This window comes from Mus caroli, chromosome 19, assembly GCF_900094665.2.
Source record: "Mus caroli chromosome 19, CAROLI_EIJ_v1.1, whole genome shotgun sequence".
Lineage (NCBI taxonomy): Eukaryota > Metazoa > Chordata > Mammalia > Rodentia > Muridae > Mus > Mus caroli.
Genome location: NC_034588.1, coordinates 2,649,344 through 2,670,775, shown reverse-complemented (window position 1 = coordinate 2,670,775; position 21,432 = coordinate 2,649,344). Strand labels below are relative to the sequence as shown.

General features: G+C 48.8%; 2 protein-coding genes across 3 annotated transcripts in view; both read left to right on the top strand.

Annotated features, from left to right (window-relative positions):
- Positions 1 to 1,734, top strand: part of Cdc42ep2 (CDC42 effector protein 2) — a 7,835-nt gene extending 6,101 nt beyond the window's left edge. The window contains exon 2 of the mRNA XM_021152293.2: positions 280 to 1,734. Within this exon, the coding sequence (XP_021007952.1) occupies positions 598 to 1,242 (645 nt within the window). The 5' untranslated portion in view covers positions 280 to 597 and the 3' untranslated portion in view covers positions 1,243 to 1,734. The remainder of the gene's footprint in view (positions 1 to 279) is intronic.
- A 4,423-nt stretch (positions 1,735 to 6,157) lies between these two features.
- Dpf2 (double PHD fingers 2) lies at positions 6,158 to 20,765 on the top strand. 2 transcript variants are annotated; one of them, XM_021151712.1, is made up of 12 exons: positions 6,158 to 6,288; positions 11,270 to 11,430; positions 11,771 to 11,878; positions 12,865 to 13,028; positions 13,859 to 13,951; positions 14,088 to 14,166; positions 14,635 to 14,676; positions 15,637 to 15,774; positions 15,906 to 16,034; positions 16,174 to 16,286; positions 17,082 to 17,163; positions 19,508 to 20,755. In XM_021151712.1, the coding sequence occupies exons 1-12, from the start codon at positions 6,257 to 6,259 to the stop codon at positions 19,582 to 19,584; spliced, it is 1,218 nt and encodes a 405-aa protein (XP_021007371.1). In that variant the 5' UTR covers positions 6,158 to 6,256; the 3' UTR covers positions 19,585 to 20,755. The 2 variants fall into 2 exon arrangements, with proteins under 2 accessions (XP_021007371.1, XP_021007372.1); XM_021151713.1 differs by lacking the exon at positions 14,635 to 14,676 and having other exon boundaries at positions 19,508 to 20,765.
- Positions 20,766 to 21,432: the final 667 nt, after the last annotated feature.

The window sequence follows — 21,432 nt, the reverse complement described above, 5'->3', positions numbered from 1 at the left end:
CCTTTAGCTCCTTGGGTAATTTCTCTAGCTTCTCCATTGGGAACCCTGTGATACATCCAATAGCTGACTGTGAGCATCCACTTCTGTGTTTGCTAGGCCCCAGCATAGTCTCATGTTGTGTATTGTTTTGAGGCAGGGTCTCATGTAGCCTAGGCTGGCCTTGAACTCCTGATCTTCCTGTCTGTGCCTCCTGAGTGCGGGGATTATTGGTATCACCTCACTTCCACTTGCTTTGTCTGTTGTGTTCCTGCTCCTGATTTATGGGTTCCTTCATTCCAGCTTCTCAACTCTGGACTAAGAATCTTGGAACAAGAGCAAAACCCACTGCTGCTGAGGAGACTTCACCTCTGCCTCCAGCTCTCCAAAGGGACTCGCAGCCATCTAGGAAGAGAGCAGGGTGTATTCACCACCCTGTCTTTGTTGGCCTTTAATCTAACTTTATCTGACACCTTGGGCCAACTTTGATCACATCTCACCCTCTACTTTTTGTTTTGTTTTTGGCAAGAGTGGACATTGGCCCTCTGGAGCCTGTTTTGGACAGAGGGTGTTGAGAGGGTACTGAGGACTGAGCGGCCAGGACTGTGTGCTGAAGTCGCCATGTCCACCAAGGTTCCCATCTATTTGAAACGTGGCAGCCGCAAAGGCAAGAAAGAGAAGCTTCGGGACCTGCTGTCCTCAGACATGATCAGCCCACCACTTGGGGACTTCCGTCACACTATTCACATTGGCAGCGGTGGTGGAGATGACATGTTTGGGGACATCTCCTTTCTGCAGGGCAAGTTCCATCTCCTTCCAGGAACAGCGGTGGAAGAGGCTGAGGAGGATGGCAGCTTTGACCTTCCCTTCCAGTTTACTCGCACTACAACGGTGTGTGGGCGAGAGCTCCCTGATGGGCTGTCACCTCTGCTCAAAAACGCCATCTCCCTCCCTGTAATTGGTGGCCCCCAGGCCCTCACTCTGCCTACAGCCCAGGCTCCACCTAAGCCTCCTCGCTTGCACCTTGAATCTCCACAGCCTTCTCCACAGCCCTCCCCACAGGAGGCAGGAAATGTGGACGTCTGGAGGATTCCAGAGGCTGGCTCGCCCCACAATGGGATGAGCCCTGAGCCGGAGGCCGAGGAGCCCTTCCTGTCCCATGCCAGCTCCCTGCTGTCCCTGCATGTGGACCTGGGGCCTTCGATCCTGGATGATGTCCTCCAGATTATGGATCAGGACCTAGGCCGTGTGCAGATTCCAACATAAAACCCTCGGCTGGCCAGGCAGGTCACCCAGGCTGTGCTGATGCCTGGAGACATCTATGGACATTGGCCCTGACTTAGGAGTCAGGATCCCGGGTCACACCTACGGGTGCTGGCTAGTGACTGCCATTTTGAGCCTTTGTTTTCCCTTCTCCTAATGGACAGAGTATATCTTTGTTTTCATCTAACATCATCCACAGGGGACCCATGCAGATGTTGCCTTAAGAGACTCCTGAGTCTCTTTGGTCATTTGCCCTCACTGCCAATTGCCCCGTTTCCCTCGGGTCCCTGTGGGGAAGACTCTGCTAAAATGGAGCCCCCTCCTTTGTTGGTATCGTTGGCTCTGCTCCCCACTGGTCTTTGTGTTCGGGTCTGGGAGCACGGCATCTGGAAAGCGTGACATCTCCCGCCTTGTGTCCTGTCCCAACCCTTCCTCACATGACCAGGGGATTCTGGTCGCAATAAAACATGCTGCTGCTGGTGGCTGAGCATCCTGTCCCCTTGTCCTGGGTGTCCCTCTGAAGGTCGGCCAGTCTCCATGAACAGTGGGCTCATGTGGGAAAAGCCCACCCTAGAAGATTCCGCAGAGGTTGTGCCTTCCCTCCTGGATGTGGTCCTTCAGTCTGCACCCACATTGAGAAGGACATAGAATAATCTGCACTGGTTACGTTGTAGCTGTGACAAATACCTGATGAAAACAGCTTCAGGAGCAGGTTTACCCTGGTGCCTGGGTGCAGCCCAGTCCACGAGGCTGAGGAGTCACGGGAGCAGGGGCTTGAGGTAGCCACAGTCAGGAAGCCAAAAGTGATGTCTGTGGGTGTTTCCATTACTTTCTTTTATTTAGTCTGAGACTTCAACCCGTGGGATGGTACAGCCCACAGTCAGGTGGTCTTTCCACCGCCATTAACTAGATCTAGAAAGTCCTTCACAGACACCTCCAGAGTCTCACAGTGAGTCTGATCTCATTAAGTTGACCACCAAGACTAACTACCATCCAAACCAAGTATCGGGTGGAGATTGGACATTGATTTAGGTGTTTGGCAGGTAGGGGCTGGAAGGAGCTGGAGAGATGGCCCACTAAATGCGAATGCTGGCTGTTCTTACAAAGGGACTGGGTTCAGTTTATGTGGTGCTGTGACTGAACTCAGAACTTCTTTTTTTTTTTTTTTTTTTTTTTTGTTTTTCGAGACAGGGTTTCTTTGTATAGCCCTGGCTGTTCTGGAACTCACTCTGTAGACCTCGAACTCAGAAATCCGCCTGCCTCTGTCTCCCAAGTGCTGGGATTAAAGGCGTGTGCCACCACACCCGGCATGAACTCAGAACTTCTTGTATGCTAGGTTGGCGCTCTACCAACTGAATTACATGTTTGCCCTTCAATTAATGCTATACCATAGTTCTTATATTGCAAAAGATTGAGATGAGCTGATAAGGGAATGACCACATGAATGGGCAGAAATTCTGTATTTGTGATAAGACTTTTTATGTTTTCTGAAAAAAAGTGGGATGCAGTATCCCATGTGTCTATGGGTTCTACATTCATGAGCTGGACAAACCATGGGCCAACATACTTTTAAAAAACTGCAGGGGGGCCTGGTGAGATGGCTCAGTGGTTAAGAGCGCCAACTGCTCTTCCTAAGGTCCTGAGTTCAAATCCCAGCAACCACATGGTGGCTCACAACCATCCATAATGAAATCTGATGCCCTCTTCTGGAGTGTCTGAAGACAGCTACAGTGTACTTAAATAAATAAATAAATATTAAAAAAAAAAAAACTGTAGGGAACTAGAGATGGCCCACTGGTTAAGAGAAGTGGCTCCTTTTCCAGAGGACCAGGGTTCAATTCCCAGAACCCACAGGGCAGCTCACAGCCATAGGATGCCTCTTCTGGCCTCCCTGCCACCCCGCTCCACACCCCCAGCACCAAGCACATAAGTGATACACAGACATTCCTGCAAGCGAAACATTCATATGCATAACATATAATTTAAAAATAAAAAAAGTTGCACTCATAGTGACCTTCAGTCCTAGCACTTGAGAGGCAAAAGCAGGTGGATCTTTGTGAGTTTGAAGCCAACCTGGTCTACATAGTGAACTCAGATATGTAGATAGACCCTGTCTCAAAACCAAACAAAACCAAATACAAATAGAAAACGTAAAAGCCGGTGTACTGAAGGAGCATTTGACATTGCTAACGTCCAATAAACACTGTGTCCTTTGGGGCTTCCTTTTGACTATGGTATTTGAAGGCTGTGGTACCTAGACAAGCTAAAGAGGGAAGGTCCTGACTTCTACTGCCAGCTACCTCAGTTGGAGCAGGAACCTGAGGTCAAGAGTCCAACGCCTCAGGTTACCACTGACAGGAGCTCCCTGTGTGGCTGGTGTCTGACACCGGGATCTGGGAACCCAAGGCAATATCGCCCTCCTCCTGTGGCTCCTCCAGCCTCAGCTTGGGTCTCAAGTGAGGCTGGATGGGGAAGGATGTAAGAAAGGTGCCTCTCTTACCCCACCCAGCCCACCAGAAGAGAGGCTCCCTCAGCACTGAGGCTGCAGGGAAGTGAGACAGCCCTTAGCTCTTACAGGCTCTGCCAGGGCCTGCAGCTGACATTCCATGCGGTTGGTAGCCAGGTGTAAGCTTTGGGTGGGTCTGTAGTGGTTTGAATATGGTTGGCCCAGAGAGTGGCCTTGTTGGAGGAGGCGTGTCACTGTGGGGGTAGGCTTTGAGAGAGCTTCCTCCTAGCTACCTGGAAGCCAGTCTTTTCCCGTTTGTCTTCTGAATAAGATGTAGAACTCTCAGCTCCTCCTGGATGCTGGATGTCTACCTGGATGCTGCCAAGCTTCCTGCTATGATGATAGACTGAACCTCTGAAACTGTCAGCCAGCCCCAATTAAATATTGTAATTCTAAGAGTTGCCTTGGTCATGGTGTGTAACTAAGATAGATAGGGTCCCATTGAGCCAGGTGTCTATAGTGGGTCAAAGATAACGTTGGGTTTTGGAGTTGGTTTATACAGAGCCGCTGTGTAGTGTGAGCTTAGGTTTTTCAAAACTGACTTTATTTGGGGTTCTTAACCCTCCCTTTTAGCCCACCAACCAGAGGTAGGGAAAAAGCAAGGTTAAAGGCAAAGGGAGTTGTGGACCTGATTAGATGTACTTGCTTTGGGCGATTCCACTCTTCCGTGTCAGGATACCAGCAGCCCAATTCAATAGCAAACAACAAACTCGAATCAGTAGCAGTGGCACAATCCAGCAGGAACAGCCAGGCTCTGCTGAAGCAGCCAGAGTCAGCCAGGATACCATGAGACGTCGTCGTTTAGCGAGTGAGTTTCTCCCTATGAAGTGAAGACCAGTGAAGCATTAATGGTGTAGCCAGGCAAGAACTCCCTCTCATTGTTTGTGGGGTTCCAGTTATATTCTTTCTAAACATCACACACTCTCTCAGGTGTCTGTTTTCGGCAAAATATTACATGTCCTCTCACAAGACAGCTTCCAGAAAAACATCACATGACGTGACTAAGTTGTTAAGGAAACCAGAAGTTTCCACTTCAGTGGAAGCCTGGGAACGTTTGCTGTTTGTTGCTATTGTCCCTCAGGTTTTCTATGTAGCCCCAGTGGCTTGGAGCTTGTGTAGCCTGATGGGCCTTGAACTTGTGGCAATCCTCCTACCTCCTAAAGAAAAAGGACAATCTATGCATACATATACATATACATATGCACATATATATCAGGTCCAAGGCAGACAGAGAATAGAGGCTTCTAAATCCATTGAAACTGAGGTTTGGTGACTTGGTTAGAAGCTATTTCAAAAGGTCTGGTGGGAACAAAAGCACTCAGTAAGCAGAAAAGAGCCTAGGAAAACAGGGCAGTACAGAATACGAATGAAAATCTGCTTTGAAAGAGTGAACAGGAATGGGCTGATGTGCAGCGCCAAAGGGCTTAAGGGAGTCCTGTTGGTTTCTTCTTCTTTTGTTTTGTTTTTGTTTTTTTTCGAGACAGGGTTTCTCTGTGTAGCCCTGGCTGTCCTGGAACTCACTTTGTAGACCAGGCTGGCCTTGAACTCAGAAATCCTCCTGCCTCTGCCTCCCAAGTGCTGGGATTAAAGGTGTGTGCCGCTACCGCCCCACTGGTTTTTTCTTTAAGGGGAAACTTGTTTGTTCATGGATTTGCATAACTCGATACTGAAGGAGAAATAAATAGTATAGAACTAAGAGGGCTAGGGAAAAATTTCAATGTGGAGAATGGCTTGGGTATAGCAATCAAAGGGCTTGTGGGATGGACACAGCAGATACGGGCTCTGGGCACCACGCCTGACAACCTGACCACCATCCCCCAGGTACAAAGTAGAATGAAAGAACTCACTTCCCCAAGCTTATCTCTCACTCCTACACATATGCTATGGCACATGCACGCACACAAAGACAGGCATACAGAGCAAAGGAATGGAGAGAGGGAGAGGGGAGGGGAAGGGAGAGGGAGAGAGGCAAACAAGAGTGAAGAGGTGGGTGCCAGTGAAGTTCAAGGACCAGGTTTACTGGCAGGAATTGTCCGGCCCAAGAACAGCCCATTTGGGCACTCACTTTCCATTCTCTAAAATGGGCTGACTGGGAACAGAGGTACCTAAAGGACTGGGACTCTTGACCTTTCACTACCTACCGCGTGGCTAACGGCCAGCCAGGCAGGACACTGTTGCTCCTTCTAGCCCATCCGCGTGGCCTTTTCACTTACCTTTCTCACTTTCCAACCGAGCCAGATCTGAGCTGAGGCGTCACTAAACGGAGGGGAGCCGGAGCTCTAGAACGAGCGGCAGAGGGCATGTAAGTTTTCCAGTCGCGCCTGCGCACTGGGATCCTAGGCTCCTTCAGGACAGGTCGTTCTCGAGCGCTCGCTCTCGTGGGCCTGTGCGTGCGCGCACCCCCTGGCTGCGCCTGCGCAGAGGGTCGAGGACCGTGTGTCCCGAGAAGGCTTAGCGCCTGCGCGTTGTAGGTTTCGGGGCCTCCCGGCCTGAGGGAGAGGAACAGGGAAGATGGCGGCTGTGGTGGAGAATGTAGTGAAGCTGTGAGTGGTCCTTTTTGTTTGTTTGTCTGTTTTTTTCTTTTTTAATCTCTCCTGTACCAGAAATCTTGTAAAGGACCTGGGAGTAGAGAGGGAGGTGCGGGAAGAGACAAGGTAGAGAGAAGGACATGCCCGGGGAGTCCTTGCTGTGCGACTGCTGGTAGGGAGGGCAACAGGAGACTCGGGAGACGGCGCTGGGCTTCTTTTGGAAACTTGTGGAGGCCGGGAGGGGGGCACACCGGAGCCCCCGCCGGGCGTCCTCCTCGCGGGCCGAGCCCCGAGCGGAGCTGCGGGCTGCGAAGGAGAGGCTCACGGTCCCTGGCCCCTCTCTGGAGACGCGTCAGTCCGGCCGAGCCGAGCCGAGCCGGCGGCCCTAGGAGATCGGGGTCCCCTCCCCGCCCACCGCCGTCCCTGGGGCCACAGGCTCCGCCGTCCCTGCGGGGTCCTAAGACTTACGCAGCCCGGTGACGTTAACCGGGAAATCCGGGGTCCACGAAACTAAAAATGTTCTTGGGAAGAACTGGTCCAAGCGCAGAACTTCGGGGAGCGGGGAACTAGACCGGAGCCAGACGGCCTTCCAGTCCGCAGGAGCCCTGAGGTGGGCGTTCTCTGTCCCCCAGATGCCATTGTGCGGGGCAGATTTCCAGCCGAGCTGAAGTTAACGGCTGTTGGGAGACACCGGGAACGGGGACTGGCCTGCTAGCCGCTTCCCCTCAGTTGGAGATGTTTAGGGTTTGGATAAGTCTCTTCCTTCCTTCTTGAAGAAGAATCAGAGTTTTGGAACGGGGTGCCCATTGGATTTAAGAATGGCCTTCTCTTCCTTTAATGGCCATGTTAGACGTGATGTAAGGGTAGAGAAATTGAAGTGTTTCAGCTGTGCAGTCAAAGCTTTTGGATTCTGGATGACAAAGTAAAGGTTTAGGAACCATTCTGGAGGACTTTTCGCAGCTTTATCTGTCTTTGTCGTGGGACCAATCGTCCCAAGAGGCTTTTTAAATTTTTTTTTTTAAGGTTAAGTTGCTTCTTCCCTGCTGCTTGCAGCCCTTTTCTTTGAGAATGCTTTCCCACTTCCATTAAGCTAAGTGCCTTCTCTGTGGCTTTTTTTTTTTTTAACTCGCTTTTGGCTTCATCCTGCTGCCTATTTCAATCACCCCTCCTCCCAACGCTATTATCTCTGTGATCTGCCCACTCTGGATCCCCGACTCTCTTCAGGCTGACATTTCCCTCAATTTAGAAATGGGGCTGTTAATTTAACATTTTTATAGTTCTCCTTCTGGACTTCTGAAGTTAGGTCTTTATTACCCTGCCTTTCTCTTTGTTGACCCCACCATTCCCCTGGAAGGGGAGTTGTCCTGCGTGCACCCCCCCCCCCAGGTTTCCTGTGAAGGGAGGAGTCACAGCTTTTACCCTGGAAATCTTACTGTCTAAAAGAATATGGTTGCCTAGGTTTTCAGAATTAGATGTCAATGGAGTTCTTCATGTTGAAAGATGGTTTGGCAGAAAATGGAGTCGCCAACCCATTGGTGTAGTATTTTAAGTGTTGGGTCCTCATTTAAATAGAGCATTGCTCTTCATGCCTCTTTAACTCACTGGTTCCTGAGTATCAGTGGGGCACTAACTTGCTTCTCCTCAGTTGTAGGTGCAGAAGACTGGACACTCCTAACATGTTCCCCGCAGAACTTTCCCTTTACAGGGAAGGCTTTGATTCTCACACCATTCTCACTCTGGAAAGATGCCTTTTTTTTTTTTTTTATAGTATGTTTCTGTCTTCTGTCAGCTGCCATCACTCACTGAGGGAAAGACCACTAGCTCATCTTTTCATTTTTTTGCCGTGTGAGAAGACTTTCTGTCTTAATTTTCTGTTTTTCTCAAATACAATGTCATGGTTGAAATAGTCTTTATAGTGGTCTTATTAAATACTAGTGTAAAAATAACCATGGCTGCCAACTAGTTTTTAAAACTTTCTATGAGTTATATAAGGCTATCCATAGAATAACAGAAGCTTGGAATTTTTTGCTACAGAGTCTTGAATTTGTGTGTACTCTCCTCTTTTGCTCTCTTCGCACGCACACATGCATACACTCATGCAGTCTTATCCGGCCATCTTTCCTACTAGAGCACCTGCTTGGCCTTCTAGAATCTTACCTGGCCTGCAGGGGCCCTGACTGGACGTTCCAGTCATCCCTCCAGGCCTCCCTCAGGCTCCGCACTCTGACTTTGCAGTCTTCAGCCCCACAGGGCTGGTCCTTCCTTCCGTTTGACTTCCAGTGTCAGTATCAATTCCCATCAGCAGAAACAAAGGAGCTGCTGCAGTCAGCCTTGTTTATCCAATTTTCCTGTGTGGTAAGGATGTGGCTGCCTCCTAAAGGCAAGCCAGTGTGAGCCTGCTCTCTTCTGTGCTGTGCTCTCCAACACATTTATCCCTTAATTATAGTTATTCCTACTCACTGAACCCACTCAGGCTGTACTTGTAGTGTTGCTGTGTGCGCTGTGTGGTTTTTTCATTTGCTGGGAACAAACTAAGCTGTGCAGTGGTCTCTTGTGACTGCTCAGTGAAAGTCCCCATCAGAGTCTACATTAGGGCTTGTTGATAGAGCTTTAGTAATAGCATTAGACACTGAGACCTTACTCCCTCCTGCTTGTCATGCGTTCTTATCCCTATTCTCTTCTTCAGAATCCTGGTAGGTCAGAGCTCATCTAGTCTACCTGCTCCAATCTATGGGAGAGGAATGGAGGTTCATGCAGGTTAGTTACGTGGCTGTGTCCATGTGGTGGTTACAGCCACGCCAGGCTTTTCACTCCCAAATCCACCCGGATGCGATCTAGACACCTTATGGGTAAGAAGTCCCTTCTGCCCTCAGTGTTTGCTTTTTGAGGCTAGGAATGTGGCTCAGTACTTGTTTAGCATACAAGAGATCCTGGTTTGATTAGCCAGCACCATAAACTGCATGTGGTAGTGCTTGTGGTAGTTGGGGAGATAGGAAGATCAAAAATTCAAGGTCATTGTTGACTGCCTGTGGGGTTTGAGTCCAGTATGAGCTACACAAGCCTCTATTTAAGAAAAAGATTGAATATTTGGCTGGGATATAGTTCAGTGGTAGAATACATGTAGCATTTGGGGGGCTCTGCATATGGGCCCCAGAACAACAAAAAGATTGATTGATTGATTATAAATATGGGTCCTTACAGACTTAAAGCTTACTCTTCTGTACCAAAACAAGGTGGGGTCATTGAACCACAAAACCCCTAGCTCTCCAGTTTCTTGTCTTTTCTTAAAGTACTTAGAAAATCCCTCTCAGGTTTTAGATAACCTCCTCCAGGACCAGAAAATTTTGGGTGTCAGTTGTGTGACAGGAAGAGCCTGAGATGGGCTTTAGTGTAACAGACTTTCTGTTAGTATTAGTGCTTAGTAAAAGCTTTGAGGAACTTGGGGAATTTCTCTTCTTGGAGCATTGCATTGCCTTGTGGATGAGTGGTCCTATCCCATGACACCCTTAGTACTGTGCCTGCCTTTCGTTTCCCCCTAATCACCTTTGGATCGTTTGTACTTGAAGAGCTTTTACATTTTATCTCATTTGTATGAATGTTTTGCCTGTGTGTATGTGTGCCACATGTATGCCTGGTGCCCACAGAGGTCAGAAGAGGGAATTAGATCCCTGTAACTGAAGTTGATGGATAGTTGTGAACCACTATATGGATTCTGGGAACCAAACCCAGACAGGCCCTCCTCAAGAACAAGTGTTTTTGTTATGTTTTTGGTTTGGTTGGTTGGTTTTTGTTTGTTTGTTTTGAGACAGGGTCTCTGTAGTATTGGTTGTCCTGGAACTCGATCTGTAGATGAGATTGATCTCAAACCCAGAGATCACCTGCTTCTGCTTCCCGAGTGCTGGCGTTAAAGGCATGCACCACCAAGCCCAACTCAATGATAATTTGTTGTCGTTTTGTTTGTTTGGGTTTTTTTTTAGTCTCTTGTAGTTCAGGCTGTCCTTGGACTTGCTATCTAGCTGAGGAGGATGACGTAATGCTTCTACCTCCCATGTGCTAGGATTACAGGTGTGCCGCCAACCCTGCCTAGTTTGGGTTTTGAGGCAGGGTTTTGCTATGCAGCCCAGCTGGCCTTGAAGTCAGGGTAATGTGCCTAGGAAGAACTTCATTTTTTTTTTTTTTTTTTTTTTTTTGGTTTTTCGAGACAGGGTTTCTCTGTATAGCCCTGGCTGTCCTGGAGCTCACTTTGTAGACCAGGCTGGCCTCGAACTCAGAAATCCGCCTGCCTCTGCCTCCCGAGTGCTGGGATTAAAGGCGTGCGCCACCACGCCCGGCAGAACTTCATTTTTTATAACCAAATAGCATTTGGAGGGGTGAATCTACTAATAGTGTGCTAAAAATCTTGTGACCAGTCCTCTAGGTCTGTTTTCCCCATTTGTCAGAGGAAGTTACTATCTACAGTAATGTCTGCAGCTAAGACGCTTGGGTAAGACGAGTAACATATTAACTTGCATGAGTTGGACACATGAGAACCACAGAATGAGCAATTCATTTCTTCTTGTCCCTCCCTCCTCCAGTAGTGGCAGATTGAATCCAGAGCCCTGTGTGGGCTGAACAAGATCTCTACCACAGCTGTTTCCTTGGCCACGCTTCACTCTGACTTGGCAGGCTGAGACAGGAAGATTTTCATGAGTTCAGTACCTAGACTGCAGAATGAAAGAGACCTTGTCTCAGAACAAACAAATATTTAAAAAGCTTGTGTCTGATTATACACATGATAAAATCATGTGTCACAATGATTATTATTTAGGGGTTCTGGCCCAGCCCGTAGTAACTTGTCTTTCCTTGTGTGATAGCTTAGTGACGGTTCTTGTCCCTTGAGGCAGAATAGGAGGCAAATAACAGAAAAGAGAGCCTCTTAGACTCCTGAGCCTTTGAGAGAAGCAGTTGACAGGGAAGAAGGGTGATGTGGCCCCACACCTGTTTTACCTTTCTGCAGCCTTGGCGAGCAATACTACAAAGATGCCATGGAACAGTGCCACAATTATAACGCCCGCCTCTGTGCTGAACGTAGTGTGCGCCTGCCTTTCCTGGACTCACAGACTGGAGTAGCCCAGAGCAATTGTTATATCTGGATGGAAAAGCGACACCGGGGACCAGGTAAGGTTTCAGGCTTCGGGAAAGGTGACACAGGAGCACGAGGAAGTTTCTGTTGTCCCTCAGGAGATGGGGTAGTTGAAGGCTCCTCCACTGCTCACCCCAGTAGATGAGAATGGAGAGGACGAAGCAGCTATGATCTCCCGACGACTAAGAACAGCTGCGTACTTCCGCTGACATCTGTTTCTCTTTTCCATGAAGTATCCCCACCTGGCCCAGGCTCACGTGCTCTGTATCACTCCCTTGCTCTAGAACTCAACAGAGTTCTCATCCACAAAATGTTTGCCATCATTTTTGGGGGCTGGATTAGGGCTTAATTGTTCTTCCTTCCTCTCTTCCGCAGGATTGGCCTCTGGACAGTTATACTCCTATCCTGCCCGACGCTGGCGGAAAAAGCGCCGAGCCCACCCACCTGAGGATCCCAGGCTTTCTTTCCCATCGATTAAACCAGGTAGAGCGGGAGGGTGGGGGGGTGGGGAGGGTGCTTAGAGTACTCGCTCAGCATGCGCAGGGCCTGGGTTAATAGCCAGTTTCGCATAAACGGAACATGGTTGTTTATTCCTATATAATAATAGCATTGAGGAGGTTGGGACAGGAGGATCAGAAATTCAAGGTCATTCTCTACTAATTGGAAGTTTGAGACCAGCCTGGGCTACATGAGAGCCTCAAAAAACCAAACAAAACCATGAAATTGTCTCAAAATAATATGGACTGGAGAAGTGTCCTAGTGCTTGGTGTATGAACACAAGGATCTAAATTCTAATCTAGAGTTTATACAAAAATATCAGTGTAGTGCTGGGCAGTGATGGGCCTTTAATCCCAGCATTGGGAGGCAGAGGCAGGCGGATTTCTGAGTTCGAGGCCAGCCTGGTCTACAGAGTGAGTTCCAGGACAGCCGGGGCTACACAGAAACCCTGACTCGAAAAACAAACAAACAAACAGCTCAGTTGGCCGACATTTTCCTATAATCCCAAAACTATGAGTACAGCACTGTGCTTTCTAGCTGCCAGTCTAACTCAGGGTTCAGTGAGAGCCTCTGAGGCAATACGCAGAGTGTGATAGAGCAGGACACCCGATGTCCTTCTCCAACATGTGTCCCCACATGTGTTCATGGACCATACAGACATACTACACACACGTGCACCAGATGAACCCAGTGAGGGGCACCCTTCCCAAGCAGGGCCGTGGTCTGCGTGACAAGGCTTGCTGATCACAGCTTTCCCACAGCTCTGTGTTAGAGCTTGCACAGACCATACTTTCACCCCTTACGGGGCTTGCTGGCTTAGTGAAACAGGTAAGTAAAGCTGTATTCCAGTGCTGCCTGAACAGATCCATCTCGGTTCCTGGAGACCGGAAGTGGCTGGGTTTGACTTGGCCCCACGTGGTGTAGGTTCAGCTTCAGCCCTTCTCAGTCAGCTCCGTCTTGGCTTGTTGCAGACACTGAACAGACTCTGAAGAAAGAGGGGCTTATCTCTCAGGATGGCAGCAGTCTAGAGGCTCTGTTGCGTACTGACCCCCTGGAGAAACGGGGTGCCCCAGATCCCCGAGTTGACGATGACAGCCTGGGCGAGTTTCCTGTTAGCAACAGTCGAGCACGGAAGGTCTGTTATTGCCATGGCTAGTAGGACTAGCCTTTTCTTTGTGGGTTGGGAGGTTCGCCCAGTTAGAATTGAAGTAGAACATGGTAGGACACATGCTTGTTGATGTGTATGTAAGCCCTAACACAAAAACAAAAAACAGCTGGAATGGAAGCTGAAGCTGCCCATGCAGTCCTGTGCTCTGCTGGCCACCAGCCCTGACTGCCTAGCCTTCCGCACTCCTCTTCCCAGTAAAGGCTCACTCACTCTCTCTCTCACACAAGGTTTTGTTAGAGACTTAGATACCTGGAGTTACATAGGTGAAGCACACTTGGTTCACACCTGTCAACTGGGAAGTTGTGCTAAGTTTAAAGATGAGAATAGCTATATATAAGCCAGATACTGTGCTAAGTATTTTTCCGTATGCTTCCTCTTGTCCAGCCTTGTGAGGTAGGTCCTGTGGTTCCCATTTCATGGACAAGGAGGCAAAAGCAAAGCAGTTAAAACTTCCTCAAGGTCAAGGAAGCAGCAAAGCTCATTGAAAGTGGGACATGAAAGTTGGAAGCAGAGCAGGCAGGACAGGATGTGGCTGCCTGAGGTACCAGGAGAGCTTTGTGGAAGCCGGCCTCTGAGAGATGGGGGACAGGCATGATAGATTAAGGGAGCAACTTGAAGAGGCACAGCGGAAAGAGAGCATTCAAGGAAGCAGGACTGGGGTGCAGGGTGAGGAACGATTCTGGGTAAGGTTAAGCCCACAGGAGCTTCTAGGTGGTTCCAAGTGGCTAACTCTCTATCATGAGGGCGCTTTGGGATGTGTTTGAGCTCTGCTCATTCACGTGTTGTGCTCCACTCAGCGGATCATTGAACCTGATGACTTCCTTGATGACCTTGATGATGAGGACTATGAAGAAGATACTCCAAAGCGTCGGGGGAAGGGGAAGTCCAAGGTGAGGCGCTAATGGGCTTCCTAAGACGGAAGCCGGCTGGTCTTTGGAGACCAGTCTTTAGTTTTGCTTTCTGCCTTGCTCTTCTAGCCAACGCACGTTGGTGAGGGCATCGTCATCGTTTTGGTTTTCTTGGCAGAGTAAGGGTGTGAGCAGTGCCCGGAAGAAGCTGGATGCTTCCATCCTGGAGGACCGGGATAAGCCCTATGCCTGTGACAGTGAGTGCCACCTGAGGGATGGGTAGTTCTCACCTTGGACCCAGCTCCTGCTCTGGATGTGAGAGGAGGGCGGGTCATGGTCTTGCACTGAATGGTAAAACAAGCCTGGGTTCTTGTCCTGCCTGCCAATCTGGCCTTTGCTTAACAGTGGGTGGGACCTGCATGCTCTGGGGCGAGGTTTCTGTGGGTCCTGGGATGGGAGGATGAGGGAACTCAAAGCAGGCAGGGTTGGCCTCACAGTGGGCAGCATCCAGATCTGCTGACCCATCAAGGCAGGGCACAGGGAGCCAGCCCTGAGGGTTAGTGTCTGTCCTCTTTCCCTTTGCTTTGGCTTACCCTACTTCTGTGCCTCCAGTCTGAAGTGCCACTGCTGGGGTCCTCTCTCACTCGCTCTGTTTTCCTGCTGCTGCCGCCCTGTTTCAAATGTATCAAGGCCTTCTTCTCATGACTTTTCTTTCTGTCTTTCAGATAGTTTCAAACAAAAGCATACCTCGAAAGCGCCCCAGAGAGGTAGCTCTCTCAACTTTTCAGACTTGTGTTTTCCTGTCCCTTTTCCCTCTTCCCTTGTTCCTCCTGCCTTTCTCATTTCCTGTGATACTGGCTTTGGAATCTCTGCAACGGTAATGAGGGGAGCGCTGTGGTACCCGGTGTGCTCCGTTCTCAGTCCTAGCAGCTGTCTTTACCATTGCTTATCACCCACAGACTTACTCCTGTGGTCACTTGGCCTAGTATTAACAGAACCCCTTATGGATAGATTTCATCTGATGTTCCCCAACCAGACAGCAGGTGGTCAGCTCATGCTTCCACCGTCATGCCGCCACCTCCTCCCATCCTCCCATTCCTTCCTGCTGGCCCCCTTGCCCCTCTTGGTATCATTGCTCAAGATAAAATGCCATGTAATCTTTCTTTGCTGGTTGGCAGGGGCTGGGCAGGGCACTAGTGTGGGGATGTATTTCAGTTTCTTTGGGGAAGTTATCCTGGCTGGCAGTTAGTAAGTGTTCACCAAGAAACCCACCCTCAGCCTTTCATCTGTTTAGTTGGGATTGATATACACAGGGTGGCATGAACCTGCCACATTTGCATGGCAGAAAAGAGTCTGACATCTCTTTGTTACGTTTCCCCTTTTGCCATAGGCCAGACTGTAGAACTTTACAGACCTGGAGCTCCCAGATGGTTACTACTTCTGGGGCAAGTTGATGCAGCATGGGCTAAGTCCTTCTAAAAGCCAGCATAGAAAAATGTCGGTAGCTATTGTGTTTTAGAGAGGGAAGAGAATCCAAGAAACTAAAGAGGTCCAGAGAGTGATGCTCTTGGCTGAGGGGAAGGGGCCATCACTAAAGCTTGTCCCAGAGTAGAGATACTGGGGGCAGAGATGTTCCATGGGCCTCATTTGGAGCTTCAGAGCTTGTCAGAGTGGGGAAGTAGCACCTTTGTGTCCTGATAGCTCTCTGCAATCTTTCTCCCGCCCAGTCTGTGGCAAACGCTACAAGAACCGGCCTGGCCTCAGTTACCACTACGCCCATTCCCACCTGGCTGAAGAGGAAGGAGAGGACAAAGAAGACTCGCAACCACCCACTCCTGTGTCCCAGAGGTCTGAGGAGCAGAAATGTAAGCTGAGCTGTCAGGGCAGGCAAGCAGGAGAGGACGCAGCCTACTTATAAAAACCCTTCATAGAGAGAGTGTAGGGTATCCCAGGGTTCCCTTGAGAATCATCAGAATTTTTTTCTTTTTCCCTATAGCCAAGAAAGGACCTGATGGATTGGCCCTGCCTAACAACTACTGTGACTTCTGCCTAGGAGACTCAAAAATCAACAAGAAGACAGGGCAGCCTGAGGAGCTAGTGTCCTGTTCCGACTGTGGCCGCTCAGGTACCTCCATCCTCAAAGAGCAGACTGCTCCGTGCCCAGGGACCTCTTAGCCTGCTTCCTTGAGTGCTGTTAGAATCAGGCAGCCTCCCTTACCCACTCCCCACCCTGCTTTCCAACCACTTACTCCCCTCCTCCACAGGGCATCCGTCCTGCCTGCAGTTCACCCCTGTGATGATGGCGGCCGTGAAGACCTACCGCTGGCAGTGCATCGAGTGCAAGTGCTGCAACCTCTGCGGCACGTCGGAGAACGACGTGAGTGTCGCTGAGCCTGCCTGGCTCCGTCAGAAGGCACCTGCTCCTCCCTAACGCCCTCCTGGGAACTTTATACTTGTTTAAAAATATCTGTTTCTTGGGCACCAACAGTCAGACAGTGTTCTTAGCTCTCAGGTCAGTAAATAAGACAGAGAAGTTGGTGCTTTGATAGAATCTGTGTACTTGGGGGAACAGAGTTTTGTATGATACACCTTGAAGAAAATGAAACTAGTCATGTGCCAAAGAGTTAACTGGATGCTGATAGAGGTTTGTAGCTGTATTTGCTTCTGGAGGAAGTGAGGTTGCTGTTGGAGTTTGGATAATACAAGGAGCCCAGAAAGTATGGCTAGTGCAGAGGCCTTAAGGTGGGCCAGCTGGCTGTAATGAGGCCATTGTTATCCACTAGATCTTTCCTGTGTCGGGAAGGTGGACAGAGGCGGGGCTCGGCCGGACGTTGTAGGATCTTGGGACCATTTGAGCTCAGTGAGGAGTCCTGGACCTGGTGCACATTAAGCACCTAAGCTCTGCCCTATGCTTAGACCTTGAGGATGTTATCTGAGGCTCTTTATTAAGGGGGTTATATGCTCTGTCTCATCTTTTCAAAAGGTAACTGGCAGCTCTGTGGAGAAAAGATTGTAGGGAAATAGTAGGCTTTGTGATCAGTTAGACTCCAGATAGACAGTGATGGACAGACTGACAATTGACCCTTGCTGCTACTAGTCCCTCTTGGAGCAGCAGCAGTGTCATAACTTAGCACATAAACCATTGCACCTTTGTTCTTCTCACCTTCTGCAGGACCAGCTGCTTTTCTGTGATGACTGTGACCGTGGCTACCACATGTACTGTCTTACTCCTTCCATGTCTGAGCCTCCTGAAGGTAAGTGCCTGGATCTACTCAAAATATTTTATCCCAGAAAGATCCACAGCAACCAAGTAAAATATCCATACTGAAATTTGTGACTTGTCATGGATCTGTAATTGTATGGGTTTCAGCATTCTTATGTCTAACAGCATAGATTTCATAATAAAATGACATGTGGTAAATTAAAGCAAACATTTAATGAGTCTGGAGAAATGGCTCAGCAGTTAAGAGCACTGAATGATCCTCCAGAGGGCCTTGGTTCAGTTTCTATCACCTGTTGGCCATTCCCCATGGTCTGTAATTCCAGGTCCGGAGTCTCCTCCTCTGGCCTCTGCAGACACAGGCATGTACCTGTGCACAGATATTTCCTTAGTACTACAAAGGGCTTATTTTCTGTCTTTTGCTTTTTGTAGTACTAGAGATAGAACCCAGAATCCTGTACTTGCTGGCCAAACATCCCACTGCTGAGCTATCTCCCTATATCCCTAACTCTTGACATTTTTTTATTCAGAGTGCTGTACACTCTGAATCCGTAGCACTTGTGTAGAGGTCAGAGGACAAAGTTTAGAAGTCAAGTCTTCTTTCACCGTGGGCTCTGGAGAGTATCAGGTCATCAGGCTTTGGGCCGTCTCACCATCCCACACTTGTATCTTTTGTTTTGAGACAGGGTCTCACTAAGTTGCATAAGGTAGCCTGAGCTAGCTTGGTAGCCCAGGTAGCCAGCCCTTGAACTTGAAATCCTCCTGTCTCCGTCTCTAGAGCAGCTGGGTTAGACTTGATGCAATCCTATGTCTTTGGAGAGATAAGCTATTTCCTCTGGAGTATTCTCCAAACCACATACATACAATTATGCTTATATACTCTATATTAAGATTTAGCCAGGTGGTGGTAATGTGCCTTTAATCACAGCATTCAGGAGGCATAGGCAGGTGGATTTCGGAGTTCAAGGCCAGCCTGGAATATAGAGGTAGTTCCAGGACAGCCAGGGCTACACAGAGAAACCTTGTTCACAACCCCCATCCCCAAAATAAGTAGTTTTACTTCTCAAGAAAATGGAGCCAACTGCAATAAATACCAGTAATGTTTTAGCAAGCTATTTTTCTTGCACAGAACAATTATTTTCTGTTTATAAGTTTTCTTTTTCTTTATTTTTATTTTTTATTTATTTTTGTTGTTGTTCTTTGTTTAGTTTTTTAGGCAGGGTAATTACTCAAAAGAGATCTACCTCTGTTCCCTAAGAGCTGCAATCATAGGTGTGCACCACTGTGCCTGGTTATTTCCTGTTTCTCTATGAAATTAGGCTTGGGTGATAAGGGGTGGGATACACAAGTTCACTTCTTTCTCTGATTTCTGCTGAAACACCCAGAGATGTTGGCACCCCAGTTCACTTGCAGTGCATTCCACAGAAATGGGATGTCTGGCTTTTACTAAATTAAAAGTAGTTTCCCAAGCCAGGCCTGGTGGCACACGCCTTTATTCCCAGCACTTAAAAGGCAGGGGCAGGTCTCTGAGTTCAAAGCCAGCATGGTCTACAGAGTGAGTTTCAGGACAGCCAGGACTAAGCAGAGAAACTGTCTTGGGGATAAAATATAGTAGTTTCTCTGAGGTCTCTTTTCATGACTTTTTTTCAACCTTTGAGGCAGTGACTTTTTTTGTCTAAAGTTGGGAGCATTTTAACAATCTTTGACTGGGCTGGCAAGATGGCTCAGCAGGTAAACACTTGGAACCAAGCCTGGACAGACTGAGTTTAAGAGGTTAACCCTCAACAGACATGGTGAAAGACAGAATGGACTCCCACAAGTTGTCTTTCACATGCATGCTGTGGCAAATGCCCCCAAATAAATAAATTTAATAAGTTACCAACAAAAAAAACCCCAAAACACTTGTGTCTGCTCAGACTGTCCTGTGAGCCCATGGGCCACTGAAGTGACAAGAGGATCTGGCATTGTTTGGGGACTGTCCTTGCACTCAGTGTGCTCATGGAGAATGGTTTTCATGTGTATTTTTAGTGTATGTTAAAATGAGTATTTTGTCTACATGTATGTCAGTCTACTACATGAGTAGCTGATGCCTTTGGGGGTCAGAGGATGGAGCATCAGGTCCCTGTAGATGGAGTTGTAGGTGGCTGTGAACCACCAAGTGGGTGCTGGGAACTGAACCACATCTTCTTTGACTGCTGAGCCATCTCTCTGGTTCTAATTTTCATGGTTTTGAAGACTAAGTAGTTCCCTCAGCTCAGGAGAACAATGAAGTTGCTGCTACAGAACTCCCCCTGTCCTACCTGGAGTGAGGTCTGAGGAGTGGAAGACAGTCGATGAGATTTTGTGGGATCTGCCCTGACCCCTCTGCCTCTCTGTAGGAAGTTGGAGTTGCCACCTGTGTCTGGATCTGCTGAAGGAGAAAGCATCCATCTACCAGAACCAGAACTCCTCCTGATGCGCCACCCAGCTCCCCACGTCTAAGGCCGTTGCTCTCCTCTCTACCTTGCTTTCCATTGCCCCTCTTCTCCTCTTTCACTCCGTAGTCCTGCCAACCTCCTTTGGCAACAGCACAGGGAGGTGGCGGCTCCGACTGCCTCTAGCCCGAGCCCTCAGGGAGTAAGGAGCAGTGTGCTGCTCCAGGGCTGACCTGTGGGCCCAACTTCTCTCTGTTCTCCAAGAAGTGCATTCACTTTGCCTGCCTTGGGCCTAAGACCCTGGTGATTACAGGGCTCAAATGGGATCCTCTGAGAAGGAATATGAGAGCAGCTCACTTGTCTCAAGCCTTGCCCACCCCTCTTCCCCCAAGCCCCCTTTGGTTTCCAGGGTTTTGCCCCAGAGATGAGCCAGGCTGGGCCTTTTCTGGAAGCAGCTGGAGTGAGCTGGCTGAGTGGCACTTGCCAGGACCTTTTCCTACCCTAGTTCTGCTTCCCTTTGCCTCCTGCCAAAGCAGTCCCCTGTCCTCTGTCATGCTACATGGGGTTCTGTGCTTGAGCTAGAATGTTCTCGGGCACCTCCTGGCTCTGCCCTGTCCCACAAAGGGACAAGCAGCTTCAAACCTGTCCTTCCTGTGCTTGGCTGGCTTGCTCACAGGTGCTCTCTGGCTACCCAGACATTTCCTATCCTCAGAACTTCCCATCTTCTGCCCCCATACTTAGTCCCTTTGGTTTTGTAGGGAGAGGGATAGTGTCAGGGGCTGGGCCAGCAGCTTGGGGGCCACAGGGAGAAGTTGGATAATGTGCCTGTTTTTTAACTCGATAAAAAAGCCTACCTCCAAAATCCCCTTTTTGTTCTTCCTGGACCTGGGCATTCAGCCTCCTGTCCTTAACTAAATTAGGAGCCTCTGCCTCCTGCCTGTGTATCCTGGCTCCCAGGACACAGGATGGTCCCCTTTCCTTGCACGCTAGCTAGTAGCTGGTAAGGTCTTCACACCCTGAGTTTTCTGTTTCCTGCTTAGTGGCACTGACATTAAGTAGGAGGGGACAGTCCTCTACAGTACTCTAGAGTGGGCTTCCCCCTTGGCTGTGGGCAGGCCCAAACTGTTGTTTTCTGCAAAGTTGAGGGCCCCCCCTCACATATTTAGTTCCTGTATTCAAAACATTAGTAAAAATAAACATTTTTACAGAGCCTTCTGCTGGACAGTTTGTCTCTTGACTCCTTGTTGAAAGGTTGTTTCATTTCAAACTTACTTAGGACAATAAGGGTTTTTTGTTGTTGGTTGGTTGTTTTAAATTGAAACAACTTTTTCTCCCAAAATCAAAGTTTTTGTTAAACTCCACCATGTAAAATTATTTTGTCAGTTTTGTTATGTAATTTCAGACTTATAACAATTTAGTGGTATAAAGGATGAAGCTAATTAATATAAAAATGGGGTTAAAATCAACTTCAGCATTTTCTCCGTATCTGTGCTTTTGGCTGGTTGGAAAGACTTTACTCGCTGTGAATATGTAGGCGGCGGCGCGGCAGATCTATGGCATTGCAATGTCTCCTGGTTAAAGTGAGCCCAGAAGCTTATTTGTGCTTTAAACTCAAAGGAGTTAAGAGTTAAGCCTGGAGAGAGCGCGCAGCAGAGGAGAGGATGCTCGTCATTCCTGCACAGGGCCAAGTTCCGTTCCTAGGTGGCTCACAACTCCGGGGGGATCTGAGGGCTTTGGCTGGGGAGGCCAACTGCGCTCCTGCAAATACCCACCTGCCCACTCATCTTCATCCATCTACAAACCTACCAGCGTCATCGTAGAACAACAGCAGCCCAGAGGAGAGTAACCTCAGATCCTGTCATCTGATGAGCCTTTCATTGCCTGTTGGG